This window comes from Abramis brama (genome assembly GCF_963993115.1).
Source record: "Abramis brama genome assembly, chromosome: 18".
Lineage (NCBI taxonomy): Eukaryota > Metazoa > Chordata > Actinopteri > Cypriniformes > Leuciscidae > Abramis > Abramis brama.
The window spans coordinates 13,754,122-13,780,964 of NC_139980.1; the positions used below are offsets into that span (position 1 = coordinate 13,754,122).

The window sequence follows — 26,843 nt, forward strand, 5'->3', positions numbered from 1 at the left end:
CTAATGTAGTTAACTAATGAACCTTATTGTAAAGTGTTACCAATTAACTTAACCGAGTCGCACCTTCCAGACTTTTTCCAAAAATTTTAATCGCACAACCAGTCTGTTGAACTAAATGTCAATTAATAAAAAAATAAATAATAAATAATAATAATAATATTTTATTAAAATACCAAAAATAAAAAACAGCTGTCCCAAAATTTGCACAACCATGTTACCATATGACAAAATCACACAAATTTATATTAATATATGCATTTATTTATGTTTGTTTGTTTGTTTATTGTTTATTTATTCATCATTCATTCATTTATAATAAAGCTGCAAAATTGGCAGATCTAATATAAAGTGAATTGAAATTAATGAGCTCATATAATATTTAGTCTGGCCTTCTGAGGTTGATTATCATAATTTCTGAAGATTGAGCACCTCTTTCTCAGGTTAAGAAAAGAAAAGAAAAAAGAAAAGAAAAAAAAGAAAAGAAAAGAAAGAGTTTATGTGTAAAGCACCATTATTTGAACTTTGTTTTGAAGTGACTATTTACACAATTTTATTTTGTATAACATTTCAGGCTATATTGATAGTGTCATTTTCTAAAACTAGGCTAGACTTTCTTTGCTGAAAAACAGAAAGGGATTAGTGGTATGTGCTGAAACAAACAATGGACAAAGACAGGTAGTGTTTTTCACAGAAAGTTGTATTTCGCGTTCCTGGAGATCATTTATCGTGTTTTTAGACCCTTTTACTGGAGTGTGTGGAAGCATGACAGCCTGAAGATGAGCATGTTGCAATTGTGATGGTGTTTGTGTGAAGGGGAGGTGGAGGATGGGTCGGGTTCGGTGGAAAGGAATTTGGCAGAGTCCTGTCAATAGTGTTGAGTCTGTACTATTGTGCACGCATGCAGCCAAACAGCTCACTGAACTGTTATACTTCATTTTACTACAGGACACACAGATGTCTGACACTATCAAGAGAGAGTTTGCTGAGAGGGCGAAACCATTGACTTCTCCTATAGAGCTCATGGTGTTGACATCTTGTTAGGTGACTAAATTATGCACATGCACTGTAAGGGAATTAGAACTTATCAAAGGATAGTTAGTTCTGAATCACTAAAAAACTGTGAATGTTAAGTCATTAACTCTTAATGTCTTCAAAGGCATATTTGCCATTGTAAAGAACCGCTTTTTGTCAATAAGTAAGTGGAATTGATGTAGAAGAATTATCAATTGATACATTTTAATTATTTGTACAGTATAACCTGTCTACAAGACAATATAGCCTTCACAGCAAGCCTTCAAGGCCAAATGTGTCCTCTGAAACACATCAAGTCAAGTCACCTTAGTGCTTTATACGATACATATAACAGAATCAATGCAAACTTCAAATATGAGAACACTTACATTTCTGCTGTAAAGCAGTTCTAAAAAAAAAAAAAAAAAACTATAATGTCAGCTCAAGTCAGTCAACAGGAATTGCTTGGAGAAAATATTAAGGGAATGTTCTCAGAATGAAGACAGTATTTTTATGGGTACAACTTAAACAGCGAAGATGGATGGTTTCAGCTTTGGTTCACCAACACTGTTGACTGAATAATGTTATTGCGACACATGTCCTGAGGAGCACCCATGCCCCAGGTGAACTGCATGTTATCAGTCTCCACCCCATGATAAAATTTTATCCTTTTCCAAAATGTTGTCCTTCACTCATGCTCAAAACAGTACATGTTTTTCTCAGCGGAGATTTGTATGACAGCATGAAAATGAAATTATCATAGCAGTAGATTTTTTTTTTTTGTTTATTTGCAAACACTCAGCAAGGTGTTGCAGCAAGGATGAAATAAAGGCTGGATCTAGATGCAACAGTAGATTTGAATGAAAACTAACTCAAAATAACACACTCCAAATACAAAAACAGAGCAACCACTTAAAATAGCCGCAAATAACTATTGGACAAAGAACACTACAAACAGAGGGCTATATTTACAAATGTAGACCAATGAAGGGAAATGAGAAACAGGTGCAGTGCATTAATCAAACAGTGAATAATCTTGGTAACAAATACTAACACCGGCAATAAAGAAAAACAATAAAAAACCAACAAACAAAAACAAGTCTAAGAGAGGAGGGCGGGAGGGGGCTGAAGAGGAGGACGTGGAGCTGGCAGAAGGGACCAGGGTGGACATGACAGTGGAAGGAGCCAGGGAGTGACCCCAAACAGAGCCATCAGGATGCAGGCACATGGCAGAACTGAAGGAGGGAGAAGCCAGGGCCAATAGCCCAACCAACTGAGGTGGAGACAAGGGTGGTAGAGACCCAGGCGGAGCTGAGGAGACGAAGACCCGGGAGCGGAATGGGAGGCTCACGGGGCCGAGGAGGAGATGGGGACTTGGCAGACTGAGGCGGAGCCGGAGTGAGTGAGGACAACGGGGGTGGAGGGACCATAGGCTTAGCCAGAGGACCGGATGTCCATGGCGATGACTGACTAAGATGGAGCTGGAAGGGGTGAGGGAGCCCGGCGAAGCTTGAGAGATGACTTGCTATGATGGAGCCGAGGGAGCGTGGAGTCAAAGTGGAGCCGACGGGTCGACAGCATGAGGTGGAGTCCAGGGCTCGGAGGCCTGAGGTGGAGCTAGGGATCGAAACACCAGGGTGGAGCTGGTGAACTGGAAACCCAAGGTGGAACCACACTGCTTGGTGGAACCAACGAAGGAGCAGCCGAAGGGCCACCATAGATGGGGCCAAAGAACTGGATGGCATAGGCATGGTGAGTGGGAGTGGGAGGCATATAATGCCCTCTTTATTTCCACATGAAAGTACATTTAGTAATGTTCGATTCTATTCTACACTGTAAAACATACTTTTTTCAAAGATGTAAATAAAGCAAGGATTATTGGAGTATGTTTTTCATGAAAATACTTTTTTAGTCTTTCTGCGAACTCTGTATTTGGTGGGGTGACTGTGTAATGAAAACACCCATTTTGATAAGAAATAATAATCCTGATATTCTTGATGTGAACACGAACATTGACATGAACATTGTGTGATGGGTGATGTTGAAGCCCTGAAGCTTCTCTTGACTCTGGGTGTGCACCTGCCACACCTGCTGATGTGCAACATCTGACTGACAGATGAAAATCATATAAAGTTTTGTCATTATAGCTGAATCATGAGAAAATTTGTGTACGAATCAAGGTGGGGCAAAAATTTGAATTTAAGAAATTCCTCACTATCAGCGTAGGAGTTGTAAATTGAGATGAATGGAATTGGAATTGGAAACTCAAGAAATTCAAAGCGGAGCTTAATTGAAATTGAGGAACTTAAATTGATGCAATTCTGAATGGTGCACAAAACCAGTGTGAAAGAGAAAGACAAAAGAGAGAGAGAGAGAGAGAGAGAGAGAGAGAGAGAGAGAGAGAACCAGAGAAAGCAAGAGAAAGAGATACCAGTCACTAAACCAAGTGTGAGATGAGATGTGATAACTGTTGACTGTGAACGTACAGCTGCTATTGATACACACTGACAGAACATGTCCCAGATGCCTCCAAACCCCAAGCATGAACCACAAACCACTTTCACTCCCAGTTATTTTCAGATTCCTCCCAAATGTTGCTTTATAAAACCTTCAGTATTGTGTAGCACTCCTTTGTTTGAGGTAATGTGCTCTGCCTGCATGAGTACCGATGCATGCATGTAATTCAACACCTGTGTGGTGAGAGAGATCACTCTGTGCTCGGTTTGTTCAGTTGCTGAGCTCAGGTATGTGACGGTCTCTCTTATTTCCTTTCCCCCACTCTGCAGTCTCTCAATGTATTACAATATTTTCTGACTGAAACATGACATTTTTGGGGCGCTAAAATTTAGTTTGGGGGCATTGGAAGTCATCATCAAACGTCACTTGTACTGTACTTTGGGTGTGACATACAGTATGTCGCATATGCATGTGAGATATGCAGATGAGTAACAGGTAGATTTGTTTGATGACAGTCAGACAGTGAGTCAATGGTTTCACCCTAATCGGCCTCTCATAGTCATTTTCTGATTCTTTCTCTGTGCCTCTATACACACAAATTTAGTTTTTATAACAATTTGAATTTTTTTTTTTTTTATGTACTATTTCAATTTTATAGAACTGCAACTCATCAGAGAATCCTGAAAAAAATGTGTCACGGTTTCCACAAAAATATTAAGCGGCACAACTGTTTTCAACATTTATTATAATAAGAAATGTTTTTTGAGCAGCAAATCAGGATTAGAATGATTTCTGAAGGATCATGTGACTGAAGACTGGAGTAAATGGTTGCAATACTCCATTACAAAACAGTTATTTTAAATTGTAATAATACTTTACAATATTACAGTTTTACTGCATTTCTGATCAAATAAATGCAGCCTTGAAAAACATAAAAAAAATCCTACAGCCCCAAAACTTTTAATTGGTAGTGTCCCTTATAATGTACTGATAATATGATACTAAAATAATGCATAGGCTAAACATTAACTAAATACTAGTTGTTATTGTTATTTATGTTATAAACTTAATGACCTAATATACATAACATGAACTAACAATGAGCAATACATTTGTTACAGTATTTATTAATCTTTATTAATGTTAGTTAATATCCAGCTGTATTGTTTCTTCATGTTAGTTCACAGTGCATTACCTAATGTTAACAAATACAACCTTTGATTAATAATGTATTAGTAAATGTTGAAATAAATATTAATTAAGATTAATAAATGCTGCAGAAGTAATGTTCATTCTTAACTATCACAGTCTGTAGTAGCCTACATATAAAAATGTACACAAAATTGAATGTAGATGATTTTAAGATGGAAAATGTTTATTTTTTATGGGTTTCATCTCTTCTTCTTACAAAATGTCCTTTACAATAACATTAATTTGATAAACTTTAATTTTTTTAATTTCTATAAACATGTAAGACATTTACATAGTTACTTTCGAGATGTGTCCATTTTTTTTTTTTTTTTTTTTAAATACTGATATTAAAAACCAATAAAAAGTTAGGGGATTTTATAATTTTCTTTATGCCATGGAAAATTTTGAATTGTTTTCATACACACAAAAGATCAAATATTTTGCTTTTTATGACAAATATTGTAATAATTATAAATAATTGTTGCAAACAAAAATATGTTTTATCGGAGTTATATTAAAAAATGTCCTGGCTCTTCCAAACTTTACAATGGCAGTGATCAGCTGTATATTTATTGAAGTCCATCAAAGTGAATCCATCCATGATAAAAGTAATCCACACAGCTCTGGGGGGTTAATAAAGGCCTTCTGAAGTGAAGCGATGCGTTCGTGTAAGAAAAATATCCATATTTAAAACTTTATCGACTAAAATAACTAGCTTCCGGCAGACGGCCTACGCAAGTCGACTTACGCCGCAATAGTAACACTTGACGATGTATGATGTAGGATGTAGGAGTAGCGTAAGCTTTGACGCCTCTCGCGGTTCAAACAAACAGGGCTGGGAAACAACCTCAAGCTCCTCGGACATTTCTCTTTAAAAGTTTTCGTTTTAGACTTCTAATTCGTGACTGGTGTTTTGTTTTGCTCTATCCTCTGCACTTCCACCTTCGTCATTACGTTGTGCATCAAGGTCAAGTGTTACTCTTTCACCGTTAATCGATGCGTACGGCCGTCTGCCGGAAGCTAGTTATTTTAGTCTATTAAGTTTTAAATATGGATATTTTTCTTACACTAACGCATCGCTTCACTTCAGAAGGCCTTTATTAACCCCCAGAGACACGTGGAGCACTTTAATCATGGATGGATTCACTTTGATGGAATTCAAAACAGAAATGGCCATTCAAGGCTTGGAAGAGCCAGGACATTTTTTAATAAAATTCCGATATATTCGTCTGAAAGAAGAATGTCATTTACACCTAGGATGACTTGAGGGTGAGTAAATCATGGGGTAATTTTCATTTTTGGGTGAACTATCCTTTTAAATGCCTTTTAATCCTTTTAAATCTAATTATAAGCTTACAATAAATGTTGAGTATTATTTAAAATGTAAATTAAATGGTTATTCATAATTTCCTTCTTCTAAAAACCATGAATTGTGATGTTAAACAATTTATAATGTGCAAGCACAGAATAGTTCAAATAAATAAGTAAAATAAAAAATAAAATAAAACAGTGTGCTAATATGAACAGAACAGAAACCATGCTCTGAAAGAGCATAAAATAAATAAATAAATATTTACTGGTTATAGTCTTTCGTGAACAGAAATAGCAAGGTCTGGCTAAATCTCTGACTACGGATGGCTGAGTGCTAGGAAACGGTTGTTTATTTGAGACTAGACACGCCTACCACCTCTCTGGCCTTATCACTGAGCTCAGGTTTCAGTCCCAGCCGTTGCCATGGAGCTGTTTTCTTTTGACAGTGCTCTTAAAGCAACACAAAGAGAAAGAAGGTAAAAGAGTGCACTCATACAAGAGAGGAAAGAGGGAGGAAGAGAAAGGGAAATGGGGATTGTGGGAGACTGGGAACTGTGACATTCTAAACTTTTGGAAATATGAATTAACAGAATGCTGTTATGAGACTAACCACGAGAACATTGGCGGACGTGACAGAGCGAGACAAAGAGAATGAAAGTAATGATGTGTTGAAAAGAGAGAAGGGGAAAAAAAGAGTCGTAGGAATGTACGAGAAATGCAAGGGTGTGTCAAAGGCCAAATGATCATACATAAACACCCAGACAAACTTTCACAGCCTGCATGGAGATATCAGGGGCTCCCTTAATTGATAAACTTTTAATGTATTTTTTTTTTCTTTCTGTTTTTAAGTCACAACACCGTTATGACGTAAAACAAAAGTTAACAAAAATCTTGCACAAAAAAACAAGTCTACAACTTTACTGCATGCAAATCTTTGATAAAGAGGCAGTATAGACTATCTATTTAAAATTGGACAGATAAATAATTATATAAATATAACAATATATATATATAAAAAAAAAAAAAAGAATTACCAAGAAAGAACATCTTTATTGGATTTGTTGTGCATTGAATATGAGTGTTTATTAGCACCAACAGGTGGCACTAATCTATGTGTGGAACAGGATTGTACAACACAATCTCGTTCACATTTGCCAAATTGATGGCTAAATCATTTGAATTTCAGATCTCAGTCGTAAATTTTCGTAACTTCATACTTACTTTTTTTTAATTATTATTTTTGTACATTTTCATTCAAAATCATACAAATGAAAATGAACTAAATAAATAGCTGTTATTTTTATCATTGAAAAGCAACTTTGTTGATGTTGAAATTTTTGAAAATGTTTAAAACAATTGAATTATTTTTAAGAAAATTACTTTTGTGGTCCAGAACACTTCATTTACCACAGTGGTCACCTATGTTGAATTTCTTTGAATTACAATTCAAGAAATTCCTCTCCCATTCTTAAATTTTTAAGTACATTCAACTTGGATGTTTAAGTCATTTAAACTTAAATTACATTAAAGGGATAGTTCACCCAAAAAGGAAAATTCTGTCATCATTTACTCACCCTCAAGTTGTTCCAAACCTGTATTAGTTTCTTTGTCCTTTGTGTTCAGCAGAACAAAGAAACTCTTACAGGTTTGGAACAACTTGAGGGTGAGTAAATGATGACAGAATTTTCATTTTTGGGTGAACTATCCCTTTAAACTGACTTAAAAAATTAGTTGAATCTTGTATAACTTAAGTTGAAATTTTGAGTTTACTTAAGTCTAAAAAAAGTAACTTTTTTTTTAGAACTTTTTATTTATATTTTTCACAGAACAAAACGAAAGGAACATTATCTGAGACAAGTGATAAAATAACAAGAATAATACAGAGAAAAATAATAATAATAATAAATAAAAATATTCTGTATATATTGCTGCACCTAATATGAATGTTCACATCTCAACAAACATAATAAAAATAATAAAATATATAATGTATATAAAAAAAAAAAAAAAAATGTTTTAATTTATAGATTTAAATATTCTTTAACCATGTGCCATCTCTGATTAAAAATAAAAAGGTCAGTTTTCAATTGTAATGATGCAGTAATCTTTTCCAAACGTAACTTTTTTTTAAGAGTTAAAGCAATTTAAAAACATTAATATTTTTTTTTGCAGTGTAAATGAAAATGGATCTAATTCTTCAATTCTGAGTTTTGCTCGACCCTGTGGAAGTCATCACTGTTCTAACAGTTACATTAAACAAAATTAAACTGTTTTGCAACAAATTAAGCCAAAACTAACAAACCTCTCCTTGTTGAAGAAGAAAGACTAAAATAGTTAATGCTTCACCCTCTTCTATGAATAAGTAGACTGGTAGAGATTTTGGGAACTTGAAACCCACCCCTTAACCTAACCTAACCCTTACAAATGTATATGCGTAATACCTGGTCTCAGTGTTCACACACCCCTAAGCTTTTCCTTACCTTAGTATCACACTTAATCATAATCTTAACATGAACTCTAATTTTAACCAGATCCCTATCCTGGACTACACCAAAACTAACCCTTGAACAGTCCTCTTCTAGTGCTGGGACCATATTTAGGCCACATCCATATGTGGGGTGTGAAATATATGTTCCTCCACAACCGAAAATTAAAATAACATCTCAGCACTGCACATGAGTACATGACGAGTATGAGAGCATCGGTTAGGCGGTTGGAGCGCTGAAAACTAGGGCGTTGTCTCCTGAGCGATCACACACCTTCCCTCAAACACACCCTGTATAAGCCAGCCTGGCACTCCTAATGGCTCTCACTGATTTCATCATGAGTCATGCAATCATTGTGCACAGGCGACAAGCGTGTGCATGCAGACCTGTTACTGTTTATCATCCAAACTCAAGGGAGTTTCCTGCAGGACTGGTTTTCTGTACTCTATGTTTTTTACATTCTCCAAGAACAACATTAGACAAGAAACAAAAGACTACTTCCTGAGAATGTATCTTGAATTCTCTACAGTGGCAAAGTGCTGTTTTAAGTTTAAACTTCAGGTAAATTATGTTAGATTTGAGCTTAAAACAAGGGCAGTGTGAAAAAAAATAAATGATTCTGGATATATTCTCTAAAAAAAAGTCTTACTTTTTCTTCTCAAGTAAATGTCTTGTTTTGAGGATATTTTTTTATTATTATTATTAATATATATATATATATATATATATTTTTTTTTTTTTTTTTTTGACTGGAAAACATTGATATTATTTTTTTGTTTTTATTATTTGGCTGATAATTATTTTGCTACACAAGCTAACCCATAGATCAATGTACATTTTCACAAAGTTGATGGAGCTATTACTATTTCTGTTTTTCCAATTAACGTTAATTTCTGATATGCCTAAAGTGTTTGACCTGCAGTAAATGTCATGGAATCCCTCTTATTCTTTCCTTCTCTCTCTTTGAGTGTCTTTGTAAAGCAGATTTATGACGGCTCAGACAGCGCAGGCTTCATCTGAATGGAAGTCACATTCAGGATATTCTCTAAATGTGTGCAAATGGCAAAGAGTTGCTATTCAGACCCTCTCTGCAGGGCCCCTGTAACCACCCTCGGAAATCTTTAACCTTCATATATCCCTCTCTGTGAGACCCCAAGGCCCTTTTAACATCTCTAAAAACATACTGAATTCTAAATTTTATACTTCATGACATGATGATTTGAAATTTGTTTCATTGTATTTTTCGAATCGAGACAAAGTCAGCAAAGCGAACAGTTACTGGGAGTGAGTAAGTGAGAGACAGATTGGCAGAAAGAAAGAATAAACAGCTAAAGTGGTCTCGCCCAATCACTTCTTTCTTTTCCCAGTCTACACCTCCTTAAAGCAATCAGGCATGCCATAACTTCACCATTTCCAAAAAAGCCCTCTCTTTTCCACTGAAGTTCATTAGCTTTAACAACCAAATAAGTTCACATGCCAAAAAAAACATGATCAAACGTCTTTGTACAATTCCATGTAATTCAATAGAAAAGGATTTGCTGTTTAGTTGCGTAGTAACAAACCCTCAGACACGTTTTGGTTCAGACATTTATGACCAACTTTTAATCAGCACATGCTAAGGTGTGAGTTCAGGTGTGATTACTAATGAAGAACAGCTCAAAGAATACGGCTTCTGATCTTTAATGAAGTTAATTCCTGGCTTTTCATAAGAACCTCATCCTTATGCGAAATGATCGGTTATTTGTGATTTAAAAATGAGTGATCTCAGAATTATTTTAAGATGTATTATTTCAATTAAACAGCATAAAACTGCTGATGTCAAAACATCCGTGAGATAGTACAACGTAATATTTAAAATTGCTGTTAACAAGCATGGTGGGTCATTTGCAAAAGCAAGCCTTTTGCGTCATGAACATGTATGCACCAACTTTAATATGATGTATGTGTATTTATAAAGGCATATTAGCACATATGTTTTTACATTGCTTAAAATCACCAAAATAAGTTGAGCAATTTTCATAAGTTATACAAGATTAAGCTAATTTTTAAGTCAGTTTAGTGTAATTTAAGTTGAAATGACTTAAACATCCAAGTTGATTGTACTTGAAAATTTAAGGCAGCAACTTTTTTTACATTGTTAATATGTGTATGTACATAAATTAAATAAATAAATACAAATTTTCAGTCATTTTCTAAAAAACAATTTGGATGTTTAAGTTTTGAGGAGTTTTGAACTCCTCAAAACAAGTAAATTTCTACTATGTTGCTATTTTATTACTTTATTTTATATTTTGTTTGTTTATGTTTGTCAGTAGTTACGTGAAATAGTCAACCCTGACTTTTACCATGATTCAGTAAACAACTAATTACTGAAAACTAACTGGGGGAAAAAAGAACTAAAAAGTATAGAAATAACCACTGGATTCACTTTTCATCATGAACACTGTCAACCTACTTTTTAAAGGCCTATAGCTATTATTCCAAGTTCCGACATATGTTAAAATGCATTAATTTAGCTCAAGATTCACAATTCAAATAGCTATTTAATTTAAGACATTCTTTGTCTGATAATTTATTTTATTCATTTATTTTGTTTGAAATTAACCATGGTTTTGCTACAAAGACCATAATTTAACCATGGTATTTGTAGTAAAACTGTGTTTATTCAAATCGTAATCAATCTGCCAAAAACAATAGTTACTACACATTTACTATAATAAAACCATGGTTAATTTTCCATGTGATGTTACTCATAGGACACTGCATGAAGAGTTAAGGATGGGTCTTGTGGATATATGTTTTAATACTTCACTAAAATACTACACCCATGCCACCCTTTATGATCAATGTAAAGTAATTGTGAAAATGATATATTCCCACCCATCTCTCTCTCTCTCTCTCTCTCTCTCACACACACACACACACACACACACATATCCACACACACAAACACACCCATTTTTTGTGACGTTAGGTCCTCCTTTTAACCCGCAAGGTGAGGGTGCGGGAGAAAGTTTGAATAAGGATTTTATCTAAAGCGCCTCGGATCGACCTCATTCGCATTCTCGTTCATCAAACAGCATCGGGACGCACATCTGCCTCAGCGGGATATCAAAACTTTCCCATAAGTAGCAGCTGACAGCGGTGGATCTCAGGTGATCAGGAAATACCGTGTGTTCCTCCTCCAGCCATGGCCCGGCGTATATCGCCTGCTGTCGCTTTTATCTTTTGTTTTGGATTATCGGTAAGTTTGTCGTGTTTTTAAATATCTATCAACAGATAAGCACGTTAACAGAGGCTAGGCTACTCAAGTTTATTCTTTCTCCATTTGGAAAGTGTCGTTTTGTAAAACAATCGTAAACTGTGCGTCTCTCATAACACAAACTGGTTTTGTTTAGGCTATTTGTTTGGTAGCCTGTTTGTTTATTTATAGTATACCTTCGATATGTAAAGCAACCACATAAAGTTAATGTGAAAAAGTCACTTATTGAGCTCGTGTCTCTCTTTTAACTCTTAAAATGCCGGCGGGAAATCGACTCAATTGTCCACCCCTTTACAGAAATTTACCATGGCAACTAAATGTTATCATAACAACTAGTTTCATCTATAAGTGGTATTATTCAAAGCAGTCAATAAAATAAAGTGAACTTTGAATTTAGCCTTTGTTTTACTAAGGCAACAATTTAAGTTTATTAAATTAAACTTAATAATATTATATTATTATATTAATATTATTAAACGTAAGTTTATTTAGTGTCTTGAATTTTTTGTGATATGACATTAGGCACCATCGTAAGTGTCAATCAGTAAATAGCCTACATTTTTAATAAAATAAGAGAGATTTACATTTTTCTACATTGTTGTGGAGATCCCCAACTTAGGCTACTTATTATGGTTTTACATTAATCACCATAATGGCAACTGTAGTGTTTTGCTGGAAACTTAAATGACGGAAACCTCCACTATTTACCATTTTGTATTTTTGTAAAGGGAATTTCAGAACAGGCTCTGTCTGTAGAGACAGACAGACTACAGCAGTCAAACTGGATCTCCAAGGAATATCATGTAGTTACCCTTTCAATTTCAGGAGTGTTAAAATTCTCTCCCTCTGGCACCTTAATGTTTTGTAATTTCTCAATAAGATTTACTGAAATTCTTATGAATATGAGTTCATTTCACTGAACAACAGATGAGTAAAATGATGACTAAATGAGTGCATTCTAAAAAAAAAATTGATCTAGAATGTATCACGGCTTTTATCATGCTTTAACATGCTTTATCTTAGTTGTGTGTGGCCTGATTAAGGTGATCTTGAATTAAATGGAATGCAGTTTGCTTTTGAAAAAGTTTTTCTTAATCTTATCTTTCTTAAGGTGGGTTGAAGTAATGACTTCTGTGCAATGCTTTTTCTGCAGTTCCAAATCTTTTGATGTTTATATTACTGTCAAACCATTTCGTACGAATTTCATATTAATTATATTGTGGTTAAGTTTTCCTGTATACAGACAGGATGACCTAGTGTCAAACTATGCATGCATGCAAGTTGCAACAACAGAGTTTCGATCATTTAGAACGACTCATTTGTAATGAATCATTTACAAATCCTTCGAATGAGATCGTTCTTACCAGGAAGGGTAACAAATATTAAAAAAACAACTCCCTGTCTCCTTTCCAGTTGTGTGTGAAAAAAAAAAAAAAAAAAACTGAAAAGTTGGCAGAAGAAAATCAGTTTTCACAAATAGTTATTATGCATTTCTGTTTTCCCGCAGTATGTGTTTGAGGCTGAAGCCAGATTCCAACACTCTGGAGCCCTCCACAGGCAGAAGAGAGAATGGATCGTCCCTCCCCAAATCCTAGAAGAGAATATTGATTACACCAAGAAAGAATTCATTGCAAAAGTGAGTGAGCCTTTGTCTGCTGTCATATATGCTTGCATAAACATTACTGTATAATCAACGTACAAGCAAAGAAACTTTACAATAATGTTCCATTTGTTAACATTATGTGCTAACAATTAAAAATACTTCTAAAGAATGTATTAATCTTAGTTAATGTTAATATCAGCAATTACTAAAACATTATTTAATCAAAAACTGTGTCTGTTTGTACTATTGGTAACACTTTACAATAAGGTTTCATTTGTTAACATTAGTTAATTAATTAGTTAACATGACAATGACAACTACTTCTAAAGCATTTATGAATCTTAGTTAATGTTTATTTCAACATTTACTAATACATTATGAAATTCTAAAGTTCTGGGCTGGGTTTCCCGATAACGTTGTCTCTTAGCGCGCTACGAAGACTCTTAAGGTATAACTTAACTAAAGATATACCATTACTAGGCGTGTTCCCCGAACCATACCTTAGAAAGCTGCTTAAGATATACCTTCTTACGTGCGACGTTACCCGGTGCTGTCCGTGGTGAATCTGGTGATGGTGCTGAATTGGTTGATATCGATGGCTCGAGAATCAATTATTCTCTTGTCCAGGGGCTGTTTCACTGCGTTATGCTAGAAAGTGGTGTTCTTTATAAAAGAAGCACTTCAGAAATAGTTGAAATTACATTTATTAGGACTATTGGATATTATAAAAAATAATCGAAACTTAACCTACATATTTTAAAATTGTAACATGTATTGCTGCCACAATAACCATTTAAAAAAATGTACGTGCTTTCATCTCTTTCCCATTTTTGTTCGCTGAGGTGGAGCTGCGATGAAATATTGTTCTTGTAAATACTTTCCAGCATTTCAGTAATACAAGTTTAAATCTTACGTACGGTGCTCGGCAGTGATCAAAAAGGATTTAAACCGTGAATTTTGAATCTCTTGTAAACTCAGAGATGTGGATTCAGACGGCAATTAAATTCCCACACGACCTGTTTGTCAAAAAACAGTAGGTACTAATTTGGACATGGATTTTTACGCGGGTTGGGTGAGAAAAAACACTGATATTATGGATTCGGACGGCAATAAAATCACAGACTTACCCCTGTAAATGTTTAAAATACCGTACGAGCTCATGAGAAACAATTAGCGTCTGAATAGAACTTAACTGAAAGTAGCCTGCTTTCACTGGCCTTTAAAAGCACTCTTTTATTGAAATAAAATAATAATAATAATAATAATAATAATAATAGAATAAAATAATTAATAATATAATATATAATAATAATATAATTCAAATTCTAACAACAATCAGTGTGATTGACAATTTTATTCTTTGCATGAAAACACTTGAATTAGCCTAATTGAGCACTGTCTGGGTGTATTAAAATTTCAGAATTATTTTCATATAGACCTGCAACAGTGATAAGGTAAAGCTAAGAGTGGTCCAGACCAACCTTCCGAACGTATGACTTACAGAAGGTATACTTAACTAAGAACGTTTCGGGAAACACGTATTAACGATAAGGTACAGCTTAAAGGTAGTGTAGGTAGGATTGTTATAAAAAACTTTTTTCCAAATTTGTTTAAACTTTTTATATATATCAATGCATAATTAAAATGTAAGTACTCTGATAAAAAGAGTATAAAAATCGAGTGACTCTAGACCGTTTAATCTGTATTAAACACAGCTCATTATTTCCATTCGGGACGAAACAAAGGATTGGCTTAGGCGACTGTCACTCTCTCGCAACCATGGCAACCACCCTTTTGCCACACAGGATCTGCCCATATGCGCGCGCACCCGTTTGATTTGAGGAATTCAAGAGGCACGGAACCTAGGAATAGCAAAACAATGGCAGAGAAAGAGCAATCAAAAATTCACATTACCGGCATATGCAGTTAGCGAAGGCAAAAAAGGAAGACAGTACTAGAAAAGGTAATGAACAAAAAGTCTTTGAATAAAACGCGTCAATATCCTCGGACCCTAGTTGCACGGCCTCTTGCACGACCTCCTCTGCTTCGCCCTCGACCCCAGACCTGTCCTCGAGCTGACGATGCGGTACTTGTCTCTGGAGTGTAGTCCTCATCAGAGTCAACAATGCTTTCATCATGGAAACTCTTACATGCAGAACACCATATATGTTATGAATCTTACACGAAATTCATCTTCATCACAGTGTAAATGATGGTAATGGAAAAACGTGTATCATGCAACCTGTTTTTAGCTTTGCCTTATAGATAACTAGCTCGTTAGCGAATCAAAAAATATATATTTTAAACTTTACCAATATCAATATGCTAGCTTGATAGTGAGTGCTAAAATACATCTTATTTGTTTATCTTCATAATGATAAAGTTAGATTTTTTTTATTACATGTGATTCTGACATGATGTCACTACATGCACTGCGCTCCTTCCTCTCCGCTCGTCTCAGGTAAATAATGCGTCTTCAGCTCAGCGGTCGGCGTCGCGCGTTCATGTGTTTTGGGGGCGTGGCTTTGGAAGGAGCCCAGAAGGGAGGGGGTGGAGTGAATGGAAATAATGAGCTGTCTTTAAAACAGTCGTGAGAGGTCTACAGACACTCGATTTTTATACTTTCTTTTTCAGAGTACTTACATTTTAATTATGTTTTGATATATAAATAAAGTTTAAACAAATTTGGAAAATAAGTTTTTTTATAAAAATCCTACCTACAATACCTTTAAGGTGTAACTTAAGAACGACGTAGCTTTAAGAAGATTTCGGGAAACCCAGCCCTGTTAATATTATGTAATGGGCCTGAGCTAGCATGAACAAATAATGGACAGTTGTATTTTTGTGAACTAACGTTAACAAATATGAATAAAAACTGTAACAAATGAAAGCTCATTGTAATTTAATGTTTGTAAATGCATTAACTAATGTTAACTAATGGAACCTTAATGTATTATCTAATGTACCTGAGCTGACTATAATGAACAATTGCATTTTTTATTTTATGTTTATTTTTTACTAACGTCAAATGTTTTGCTCATTGTTAGTTAATGCATTTACAACTAATGGGATCTGATTGTAAAGTATCACCAAGAAATAAACCACAAGGCACCAGCTTTTTCACCAAGTGAAACATGAGATATTTTCTAATCTCATTTATTTGCAATTCAAATTCATGTTATGCATACAAATTACACAGAGAATTTATCATTATTTGTGAGATGTAATGTCCAAATTATAATAAATTACATCACAAATATAAGAAATGACTCTTATGTGAGAAATAAAGCCAAGATTACAACAATAAAGTCACCACATCACATGTGTGATATACATTGCAACAATATCTTAGGCATTCGATATTTGCAATGCTTCATTTCAATGTGTCAGTACACTGTGGGCTTGGTTGTTTTTTTGTTTTAAAAGATACATTTCTAATTTATCTAGATTCGCTCAGACAGGGAAGACCCCCAAATGAAAAATTTGAAGTACGAACTAAGGGGCGTCGGTGCAGACGAGGCTCCGTACAATTTATTCGTGGTGAATCCTGAAACAGGATATGTAAGAGTAACGGGAATCCTTGACAGAGAGTCCATTGCACTATACAATGTAAGTGACATGACCATGATGACAATGGTGATTGATGATGATAAAGTTGGCTTTAATATCTATTCTTATTGATAAGAGTTAGTGATCTTGAAATGCATGTCTTCACCTCCATAGCTTAAAGGGATTGCTAAATTCACAAATGGCGAAATTGCAGAGAATGACATTGGACTACGAATAAAAGTGAAGGATCAGAATGATAATCCCCCTGTTTTTGATCGGATGGATCCAGGGGCTGTATACGAACTCAGTGCAGTAGGTATGTGGCCTGCAGTTGTTCCAGCTGAAAAGAAATGTGACTTTATTTATACAATAAACATAACAGTGATTATGATCAAGGTCTGAAATTAAAATCCACCGTGGTGGGTAATACATATCAACACACTAGCCAATTGGATGGGTTATGGTTAATAAATGATCTTCTATCACTTTGCATGGCATCGCTATCCAAGCCCTTCCCCTCTAAGGATCCTCAAAAATGAGCAAAACAACATGTAAAGAGGGAAACGCCGCACAGTGCCACGTCTTTAAAAGTTGAACACATTGTTTTCTTTGGCCATATGCATGTCCATGGCACGGTGTTTCCCATCTGGTTTGCTCCGCTGGAGCCCTAGGAGACGATCAAGAGGACACTTTTACTAACCCATTCTCATTATTGCCGCATGTTCAAGACTTTTGGGCAAATAGCGCCCTAGCGTCTTTATAGCTACGTTCAGGTAAACTCAAGGCAATTATAAAAGAAGTCACAGAGAGTTCTGTCTTTATTTCTATTTTTTTATTTGAATGATATCCGCGAACAGTGATTAACTGTCATAAAGCTGAAAGCAATACAATGATTCAGAATCAGATTTAATAATAAATAGGGTATATTTAAATCTAAGCTGTGACATTGATAATCTGGTTTATCTCTGATCATTTTGTTTTGACTAATAGAAGTTCTGAATTAATTTCAAACACTGATTATGATACTTATCAAACTCTGCAAGGGGGTCATTAATTCATTTAAAATGCAATTTATTCATAAAGGGATTTTCGTTTATTAATTATTGTTCATTCATTTTAAGTCCATAGAAAAACAAAAAGGCTTCACTGCTTGTTAATATAAGGTGTGTTCAGGTTGTAAAATGTCATGTGGTGCATCTCCCCAAAGAAGTAATGATATTTATGAAATAATATTTTAAGATATTTGTTAAACTATATAGTTATATAATTTTTTTCAAGATTTAAAAAAAAAAAAACTTTTATATGATATATTTCCCTTTTTAAAATATATTTTATTTTATTTTTTACTTGATATTTTGACTACATGATGTTTATACAGTATTACAACAGTAAAAAAAGATAATAAAATAATACAAAGAGCACATTTCTAAGAACTTGCCACATGCTTTAAACTAAAATATATTTCCTTTTTATTTATCTTGGACACAGATACACCAGTGATGAAGATCAATTGCTCTGATGCTGATGAGCAAGGAAACCTAAACTCTCAAATAAAGTATGAAATTGTTGAGCAGCAACCAGGTGGGGAGATGATGTTCAAAGTTGACCATGACGGGACAATCCGTGTTAACAATCCTAAACTGGATAGAGAGGTGAGTGGTGACGATCACTGTATCGAATGTGTATGATATCCAACATGTCACATGATGTAACACACAGACTCCATGTGTTTGCACTGGCACTTCTTCATTGACAGCAGTTATGAGCTTCTTTGTGTCAGAGAAGTGTCCCAAATGTTCCACCCCAGGTGGCCTGTTATTGTTTCCATTTTTAAATGATGAATGCAGGAACAAAGACACTATGACTGGTTTTGTTGATCAGTATTGTAAATTATTCCATCTGTTTATTTACACACTGTCTCTCTCTTCAGACTATTGATCAGTATGTCCTGCTTGTCAGAGCATCTGATCTGAATGGTGCCGCAGGCGGCAATTCCGCCACAGGGACAGTCACCGTCAAGATCAATGATGTCAATGATAATGTGCCTATATTGCAAGGCCCAGTAAGAAAATATCTACACGTTCTTAACATCCAAGGTTTTAATATGTTGTTGTAGTGCTTGCAACTCACGTTTTTTTTCACTCTACATAGTCTGAGGCCAGTATCGAGGAAAATACAGCGAACGTGGAGGTGATGAGATTCAAAGCAAGTGACCTGGATCTCCAGGACACAGACAACTGGGTGGCCGATTGCCGTATTGTATCAGGCAATGAGGCTGGATACTTCAGCATTAAAACGGACCCAAAGACCAATGAGGCAATCCTGATGCTTGACAAGGTGTGCAATGTTTTTTGTTTTTTTTTTCTAGTAGGTTTGTCATGATACCAAAATGTCAGTATTCATAGCAATGTTGGTCAAATTCTCAATGCCAATTTCAATACCACATGAAAAACTCATTTGGTATTCACAAATTGAAATTGAAACAACAATTTGTAACTTTTAGGTATTTTTCAATTAAGTAAAAAAGTAACTATTTTAAGTCATTATTCAAGTAAACAGTAAAAAATAAAGTAAGGCCAGTTGCTCTATTTCATTTCACTACTGTTGTTTAATTAATAGTCTTGACATAATAGACATCAGGCTGCATTTACACTGCGAGACCCAATACACAGATCCAAAATTTTGACATACACTACGATTAACCTTTTGGGTCAGTAAGATTTTTTTAATGTTTTTTGAAGTCTCATCAGGGCTGCTTTTAAAAATACATTACAAACTGTAATATTGTGAAATAATATTACAATTTAAAATAATTGTTTTGCAATGTAATTTATTCCTGTGATGCAAAGCTGCATTTTCAGCATCGTTACTCCATTCTTCAGTACCACATGGCTCTTCAGAAATCATCCTAATATGCTGATTTACTGCTCAAGAAACATTTTTTATTATTAGAAACAGTTGTGCTGATTAATATTTTTGTGGAGTCAGTATTTTTTTTTTTAGGATTATTTAATGAAAGGAAGTTCAAAAGAGCAGCATTTATTTAAAATATTCATATTTTGTGATCAGTTATGCGTCCTTGCTGAATAAAAGCATAAACGTCTTTCAAAAATATATTACTGATCCCAGACTTTTGAATAGTAGTGTACTCTGGGGTTTTTTTTTTTCCAAAAAGGATTCTATAACCATTCACATGAAACATAATCTACTGTTTACATTAATACATTGCAAAGATGAACATTTTGCAAAAGATTCGAAAATAGTCAGACATTGAGTCAGTAATTGGTATTATCAATACAGAAGAAAGACTAGTATTGTTACCTTTTTTTAGTATCAACTTTCTTTAAAAGTACTGGTACTTTTAACATTGCTAGTTATTTAGCACTTAATGCTAGCAAGCTATTGCATGCTAACTCGTACACGCTAGCATTGAAAAGTTCTAAAGCAGATTATACTCTCAGCTCTTTGCCTGAAGAAATAATTGTATGTCCATTTTCCCTGCAGGCTGTTGATTATGAGAATGTCAAAGACTTGAACCTTGGCATCGGTGTAGTCAACAAAGCTCCGTTCCACCCCTCTGTATCTGGAGCACAATCAGGAATGAATGTCAACTTTGGGGGCAGTGGTGCAGGAGGAGGAGGAGGAGGAGGAGGAGGAGGAGGAGGAGGAGGAGGAGGAGGAGGAGGAGCAGGAGCAGGAGCAGGAGGAGGAGGTGGTGGTAGTTCTGGTGGAGGTGGTGGCAGTGGAAGTGGAGGTAGCAGTTCATGGTCATCGTCAGGCGGTAGCCTCCACAACGTGAAGATAAATGTGAAAAACCAGCCGGAAGGACCCCAGTTTTTGCCCCGAACAAAAGCCATCCCCATCTCAGAAGGCAAGACTTTTGACAGCAAAGAGATCATTGCAAAGTACCCGGCTACTGATACAGACACAGGAAAGGAAGCTACCAACGTAAAGTACGTTTACATCAAAACAGTTTTATCAAAAATGAAGAGAAATCAGCATTTAAATCAATGATAAATGAGCCTGAAATATGTTCACTTTTCCTATAGGTATATTAAAGCATCTGACCCAGATAACTGGCTGAGCATTGATGAGACTACAGGGGCCATTCGAATGAACAAGGCTCCTGACCGCGAGTCCAAGTATCTAGTTAACGGCACCTACTACGGCACCATTTACGCCGTTACTCAAGGCAAGTTCCAGGGAAAAAAGAAAACTTTTTAATCTTTGTTGTTTTATAAGGATGTGGATTTGCCAGCTGTTCTAATGTTTTAGTATTTATTCAAAAAAAGTATTTTTGAACTGTTGCCAGATGTTGCAAAAATATATGATAGTATACTTCAATAACTTATTGACAAATGACACTTCCAGTGTGGCATATTGTTTAATATAATGACCACATGATATTGCAGATACATAACATGTCCTGAAGATGGCGGCATCTTCACATTTATCAGCAATAGTTACTGAGTCAGTGATGTTTGGAAGTACTGTAACCATCTGCAAGTTATATTGTAAAATACCAATTATCGTTACTTTATATTTCATTTAATATAGCAATTTATATTCTTTTTTTTTGCTATATTTTTCTTTCTTTTTAAATGTTTTGTCCTTTTTTAAAACAGACAACAGTTGTTCTTTCTCGACAACAGTTATTTATATTTGTTTATTATTATTTGTATTATTTTTATAATGTCTATATAAAATATGAATATAAAATATAATTGTTTTTAAAAAGATGGTTTTTTTTGTCTCATAGACTTGCCTTCTAAGACGGCAACGGGTACCATTGCCATCCAGGTAGAGGATTTTAATGACCACTGCCCCACTTTGACAAGCAAAGTCCAGACACTTTGTACTGACAAGGATGCGGTCTTAGTCACTGCAGTGGATGAGGATGCACCACCCAATGGAGCTCCATTCACCTTCAATATTGTCTCAGACGGAACTAAGGGGAAATGGACAATCGAGTATTTAAATGGTACACACCATCTATTCATCTATCTATCTATCTATCTATCTATCTATCTATCTATCTAGTGTCACTTTGTCTAAATGTTTTTTTAGGTATTTAACTATTTCTAACAAATAATCTAAACTGTTTTAGGTATTTTGTGTTGTAAGAAGTCAAATATATTAAGTACTTGTCAGAGGTCTATTAATCGGGATGTTATTACTGACTCTGTGTTTGAGATCTGCTGTTCTTCTCCACATCAGATACCACTTCCATCTTCAGGACCCATGAAAAGCTGTGGCCGGGACAACAAGAGCTGACGGTGGATGTTAAGGACCAGCAGGGGTTGGGATGTCCAGAACCTCAGAAAATAGTGGTGGAAGTGTGTACCTGTACAACCCAGGGGGGTTGTGACCGAACTGGAACAGGAATGCTTAAGAAGGGGTCAAAGTTTGGAGCTGCTGGAATTGGCCTGCTCTTCCTTGGTTTGCTTTCATTACTGCGTAAGTAACCAAGTTCACAGAGAGATTATGATTTATAGTTATTATGGTGCTGAAATAAATGCTGTATTTCTCCTCTGTTACAGTCATCCCACTCCTGTTGCTGCTCTGTCAGTGTGGAGCTGCTGGGATGGCAGGAGGTTTTACAGACATGCCCTATGACACTAAAGAGCATCTCATCTCTTACCATACTGAGGGCCAGGGAGAGGACAGGGTAAGAAATTTGAACATCTTATTGAATTACATAACAGGTGTGATATGTTCAGATTTAGATTTATTTCATTCAGACATTTAAACATTTAACAAATGATGACATAAATCAACATAAAGTCTGAAATGGAATAGGCAGAAGCAAAAGCTGTTATCAGGATTGAGATGTTATTTTTGTCACAAAGCTAAATAAATCAAACCATTTTGTCTCTGACAGGATGTTCCGGTACCTGACAATGTTGATGGTCCGATGATTGGTTTTAAATCCAAAGGTGTGGGTGCTATGCCGTTTCTAGGTGGTCGAGGAACAGCAGTAGGCTACCTGGATTCCAATTCTATATCTGGTGCTCATGGCTACAATGGTATGGGTATGGGCTACATGGACTCGATTAGGAGAAACGAGGCCCTTGAAATGAGTAGAGAAGTGGCTGGAGATTTTGACGATATGGCCGTGTCAGAAATGTTCTTGAATGAATACTATTCACAGGTAATATATACCTACTGGATAATGTGTATATAAACAATTAATCTACCTGTTTATCTATCTATCTATCTATCTATCTATCTATCTATCTATCTATCTATCTATCTATCTATCTATCTATCTATCTATCTATCTATCTATCTATCTATCTGTCTGTCTGTCTGTCTGTCTGTCTAATCTATCTATGTGGATCACATATATGTATTGCTCTATGTGTGTTACAGAAAAGCCGAGGATTGGAGGATGGATTTGCTAAGAATGAACCCATGGTGTATGGTTATGAGGGGAAGGGCTCCCCTGTTGGCTCTGTCGGCTGCTGCAGCATACTCGAAGATAACAATGACCTAGAGTTTCTGAATGACCTGGGGCCAAAGTTCACCACACTCGCTGAAATATGCGGAGGTAGAAAGACTGAGGTCCCCGCTCCTCTTCCTCCCGCTCCAAAACCCGTCGTGGACCATACCGAGGTGGCATCTACAACAACCAATGTTATAAATACAGGGAATATAGCCACTAACAGAGATCTATCTACAAATTCAATGAGTATAACTTCCAACGTGGCTGCGACACCATCTTGTCTTGTGGAGAACGTGCTTGTCACAGACAACCGGCCCACAGTGATTACGAGTGTCCAGCCGGCTCCAACGTACGTGGTGCAACCGCAGCAAATGTACTACATGGTCGAGCAACAGCCCAGCACTGTACTGCTCACTGAAAGGCCCACCATGGGAGTCGGACAGAACATGTACGTGCTGAACAGCGGCCCAGTAGCCGAGGGGGTTGTAGTCCAGGGCACCAACATAGCGGCGAATACCCTGAATCGTGGTGAGAGAATGGTGCTTTTGGACAGGGGTGGTTCTGCTCAGGCTCTCAACACCGGAATGCTGCACACAAGTAATATGTCTGGATCACAATTGTTTTTGGTGGATGGGGGAGCCTCAAGCGGTCAAGTCCTTCAGGGGACACTTGCTGGATCTCAGGGCCTGTTGGTCGTGGAAGGACAAGGGGGCCAGGTGATTCAGGGGTCCCTCAAAAAAGGTGTTTCCACTCATGGTGGATCTCAAAATGTCTATTATATGGAGAATAAAGGGGGATCAGGTATGGTCCAGGGGGGTCTTCAAAGGGGCATGGTGTCCACCACAGAGTCCATTATTGGTAACGCTGGAATCGGTGGGTCATCTGTCCACATTAACCAAAATCCATCGTCGCATAAAGTTGTTGTCCAGGAGAGAAAGGTTATGACAACACAAAGTATCAAGTAACAATGCAAGGCTCATACAGTACGTGTACAGTTGTGGAAGTGTTAGAGGGTTTAGAAAGCCGTAAAAAGTCTTGAAAAGCAATTTTTTAGCTCATGCATGCAAATCATTAGAGTATCATGTTGTCAACATGTTGGGTCATGGAGAATATGCAAATGAATGCTTGAAAAACTGGTTTTAATGCCCTTGAGTTACTTCTTTGTATTTGGTGTGCATTATACATGAACCCCCCCCCCCCCCCCCCCCCTTCTTTTGTTGCATATTTGTGACATGTTACTGCATGTATGCATTCAGTGTGTGTGTGTTCTGTAAAGACTATTATTTGCCAATACTATGCAGTTGCGGTTGCCCTGAGGCCATTCCCAGTGCGGTTTATGCAAATCAGCTCAAAGCAATTTTAGTAATGAGCAGATGTACAGGAACCACCTATTAAATGCACAATAATGCATATGTGTATGAAATGAATGTTATGTAAAAGAGTCATATATTTGTAAAAAAAAAAAAAAAAAAAATGATTTCAAAACATTTGTATTTAGCTATACAATAACTGAAGCACATTTCCTTTGAGCAATAGTAGGAATTAAATGCTAAAAAATAAATATATATATACTACAGTTGCGGTGCTGGGCTTTTTCTATTGACAGCTCTGGTTTGGTACCCAAAAATGGGCAGTGGGTTACAACTTTCACAGAAATGGACTCATAGCTACAAAGTAAGTGGTTTCGACAGTGAAACATTTTTCAGGGGTCAATAAAATATATTGTAAAGCAGCATAAGGCTGTTTAGAACTTTTTTTTTAAATTGTCATTTTTATAAATGTTTGATATGTTTGACTGTAAAAGACTACCAAAATACAATAAACCGTCATTTTTATGTCATCCAGTGTAATGTTGTATCTGTCCGTGGGCAAATGTCAACCAAACCATTCCTATAGCAAAACTGAACTGTACAAGTTTGGTCTCAGAGAATTCAGTTGGCCAGTTTTGTTTCAATTGGCGAGAACAACATATGGACACAGAGACAACTTGAAATATCCACCTTTTTCTGAACAATCGTTTTAAAATATGGGTGCTGGTTTTGGGAACTGCCACTCAAAAGAACTGAAACAAATCATATCATATAATAAGGCTGTGCTACAAATATTCCTTATCTGTCAGTTTGACTGAATGAGCGAATAAAAAAATAAAAAAAGTTATCCATCAGAAAAGTAATGAATCACATGGTATTTTAATGTGACGTTGATATCAAAGAATATCTGAGGCAAGTCCACTGCGCTCAGTTCAGATAACATAACAGATACTACTCTCTTGTGGTCATCTTTTCCAAGCCATTGGAAGACTTTCTTATATCATTAATACACTGTAAACAATTCTAACCCTCCCAAATCAAAAATTTCAAGTGACCGATAACATCTAAATTTTTCAATTGGCCCAAGTGAAATTCTTGTTGCAATAGTCTGTTAACATTGGCTCAATGAGAAATAATACGTCAGACTAATTGAAAAATTTAGATGTTATCGGTCACTTGAAATTTTTGACTTGGGGATGTAATTTTTTTTTACAGTGTATGTTTTTAAGCAACTGAAAAAAGCACAAATGTCAGGGCATGTCAAAACTTCTTCAGGGCCCTAAAATACCTTTAGGGCCCAGAGGGTTAATGAACCAAATCTGGATTCGTTTTTTTACACAGGCACTTTAAAGTAATTTTATCCTCTTTTTTCATAGCCCAAAATTTTTTAAAAAGACAGAAAGCACTTTTAAATATCTATCAACATGAAAAGTTACATTTTCAACAGAACATTTATGGTCAACACAACTAGTATAGGCACACTTGTATTACTGTTGTAATGAACAGTGGACATTTTTAAAAGGTCACTTTAGTGGTCCTCATTTGGGAGTCACTTCGACCTGACCTGATCGGACACCTGAAAATGAAACTTTTCTCTAGTGAATTCCCTAGTAGTTTTAAGACAAAATTACTTACTTTTAAGTTGTGGATTTGAATGTATATTTTAGAAATTCTCAAATACTACTTTTGGTCAAGGTTTACATATATTTTTTGACATTTTGATTTGAAGTGCACAAGTTTTTACATTATTACTACAGTCAAACCTGAATACAGAGAAAGCATTTTGTTACACGTAACATTAAAATTCAATAAACATGTAACAAAAATGAATGCTTTATAACACCTTAATCCATCTGGATCTGATCTAATCTGAACCTCTCATTTCAGTCTTCTGACTCATGTTTGCTGTATGGTAATAGCCCTACCAGTTCTTTTGTGTGTGTATAATTGTGTTTGTGTGTGTGTGTTGGTGGGTGTGTCTGTTTTGCACTCTTGATGTTTTAGAATGTAACCCCTCCCTTGCTGTCCACTCTTTTACTGCATTGTGGTTGAATTTTTGCCAACTAATAGGACAACAAGAAGAGATATAAAGCAAACAGGAAGAGAACACTGAAACAATGAGAACAGAGAATACACTTCAACATAAATGTCCATTCAGAACAAAAGACACAGCACCGAGATCATGACACGTACCATTCCGATGAAGCTACGATTTTTA

At 35.8% G+C, this 26,843-nt stretch overlaps 1 protein-coding gene across 1 annotated transcript; it reads left to right on the forward strand.

Annotated features, from left to right (window-relative positions):
• The first annotated feature begins 11,399 nt into the window (after nucleotides 1-11,399).
• On the forward strand, nucleotides 11,400-25,155 carry dsg2.1 (desmoglein 2, tandem duplicate 1). The gene is made up of 14 exons (XM_084090808.1): nucleotides 11,400-11,700; nucleotides 13,226-13,354; nucleotides 16,769-16,930; nucleotides 17,045-17,186; nucleotides 18,359-18,522; nucleotides 18,801-18,932; nucleotides 19,022-19,207; nucleotides 20,375-20,823; nucleotides 20,920-21,062; nucleotides 21,630-21,851; nucleotides 22,088-22,327; nucleotides 22,411-22,538; nucleotides 22,752-23,021; nucleotides 23,243-25,155. The coding sequence occupies exons 1-14, from the start codon at nucleotides 11,647-11,649 to the stop codon at nucleotides 24,278-24,280; spliced, it is 3,459 nt and encodes a 1,152-aa protein (XP_083946934.1). The 5' UTR covers nucleotides 11,400-11,646; the 3' UTR covers nucleotides 24,281-25,155.
• Nucleotides 25,156-26,843: the final 1,688 nt, after the last annotated feature.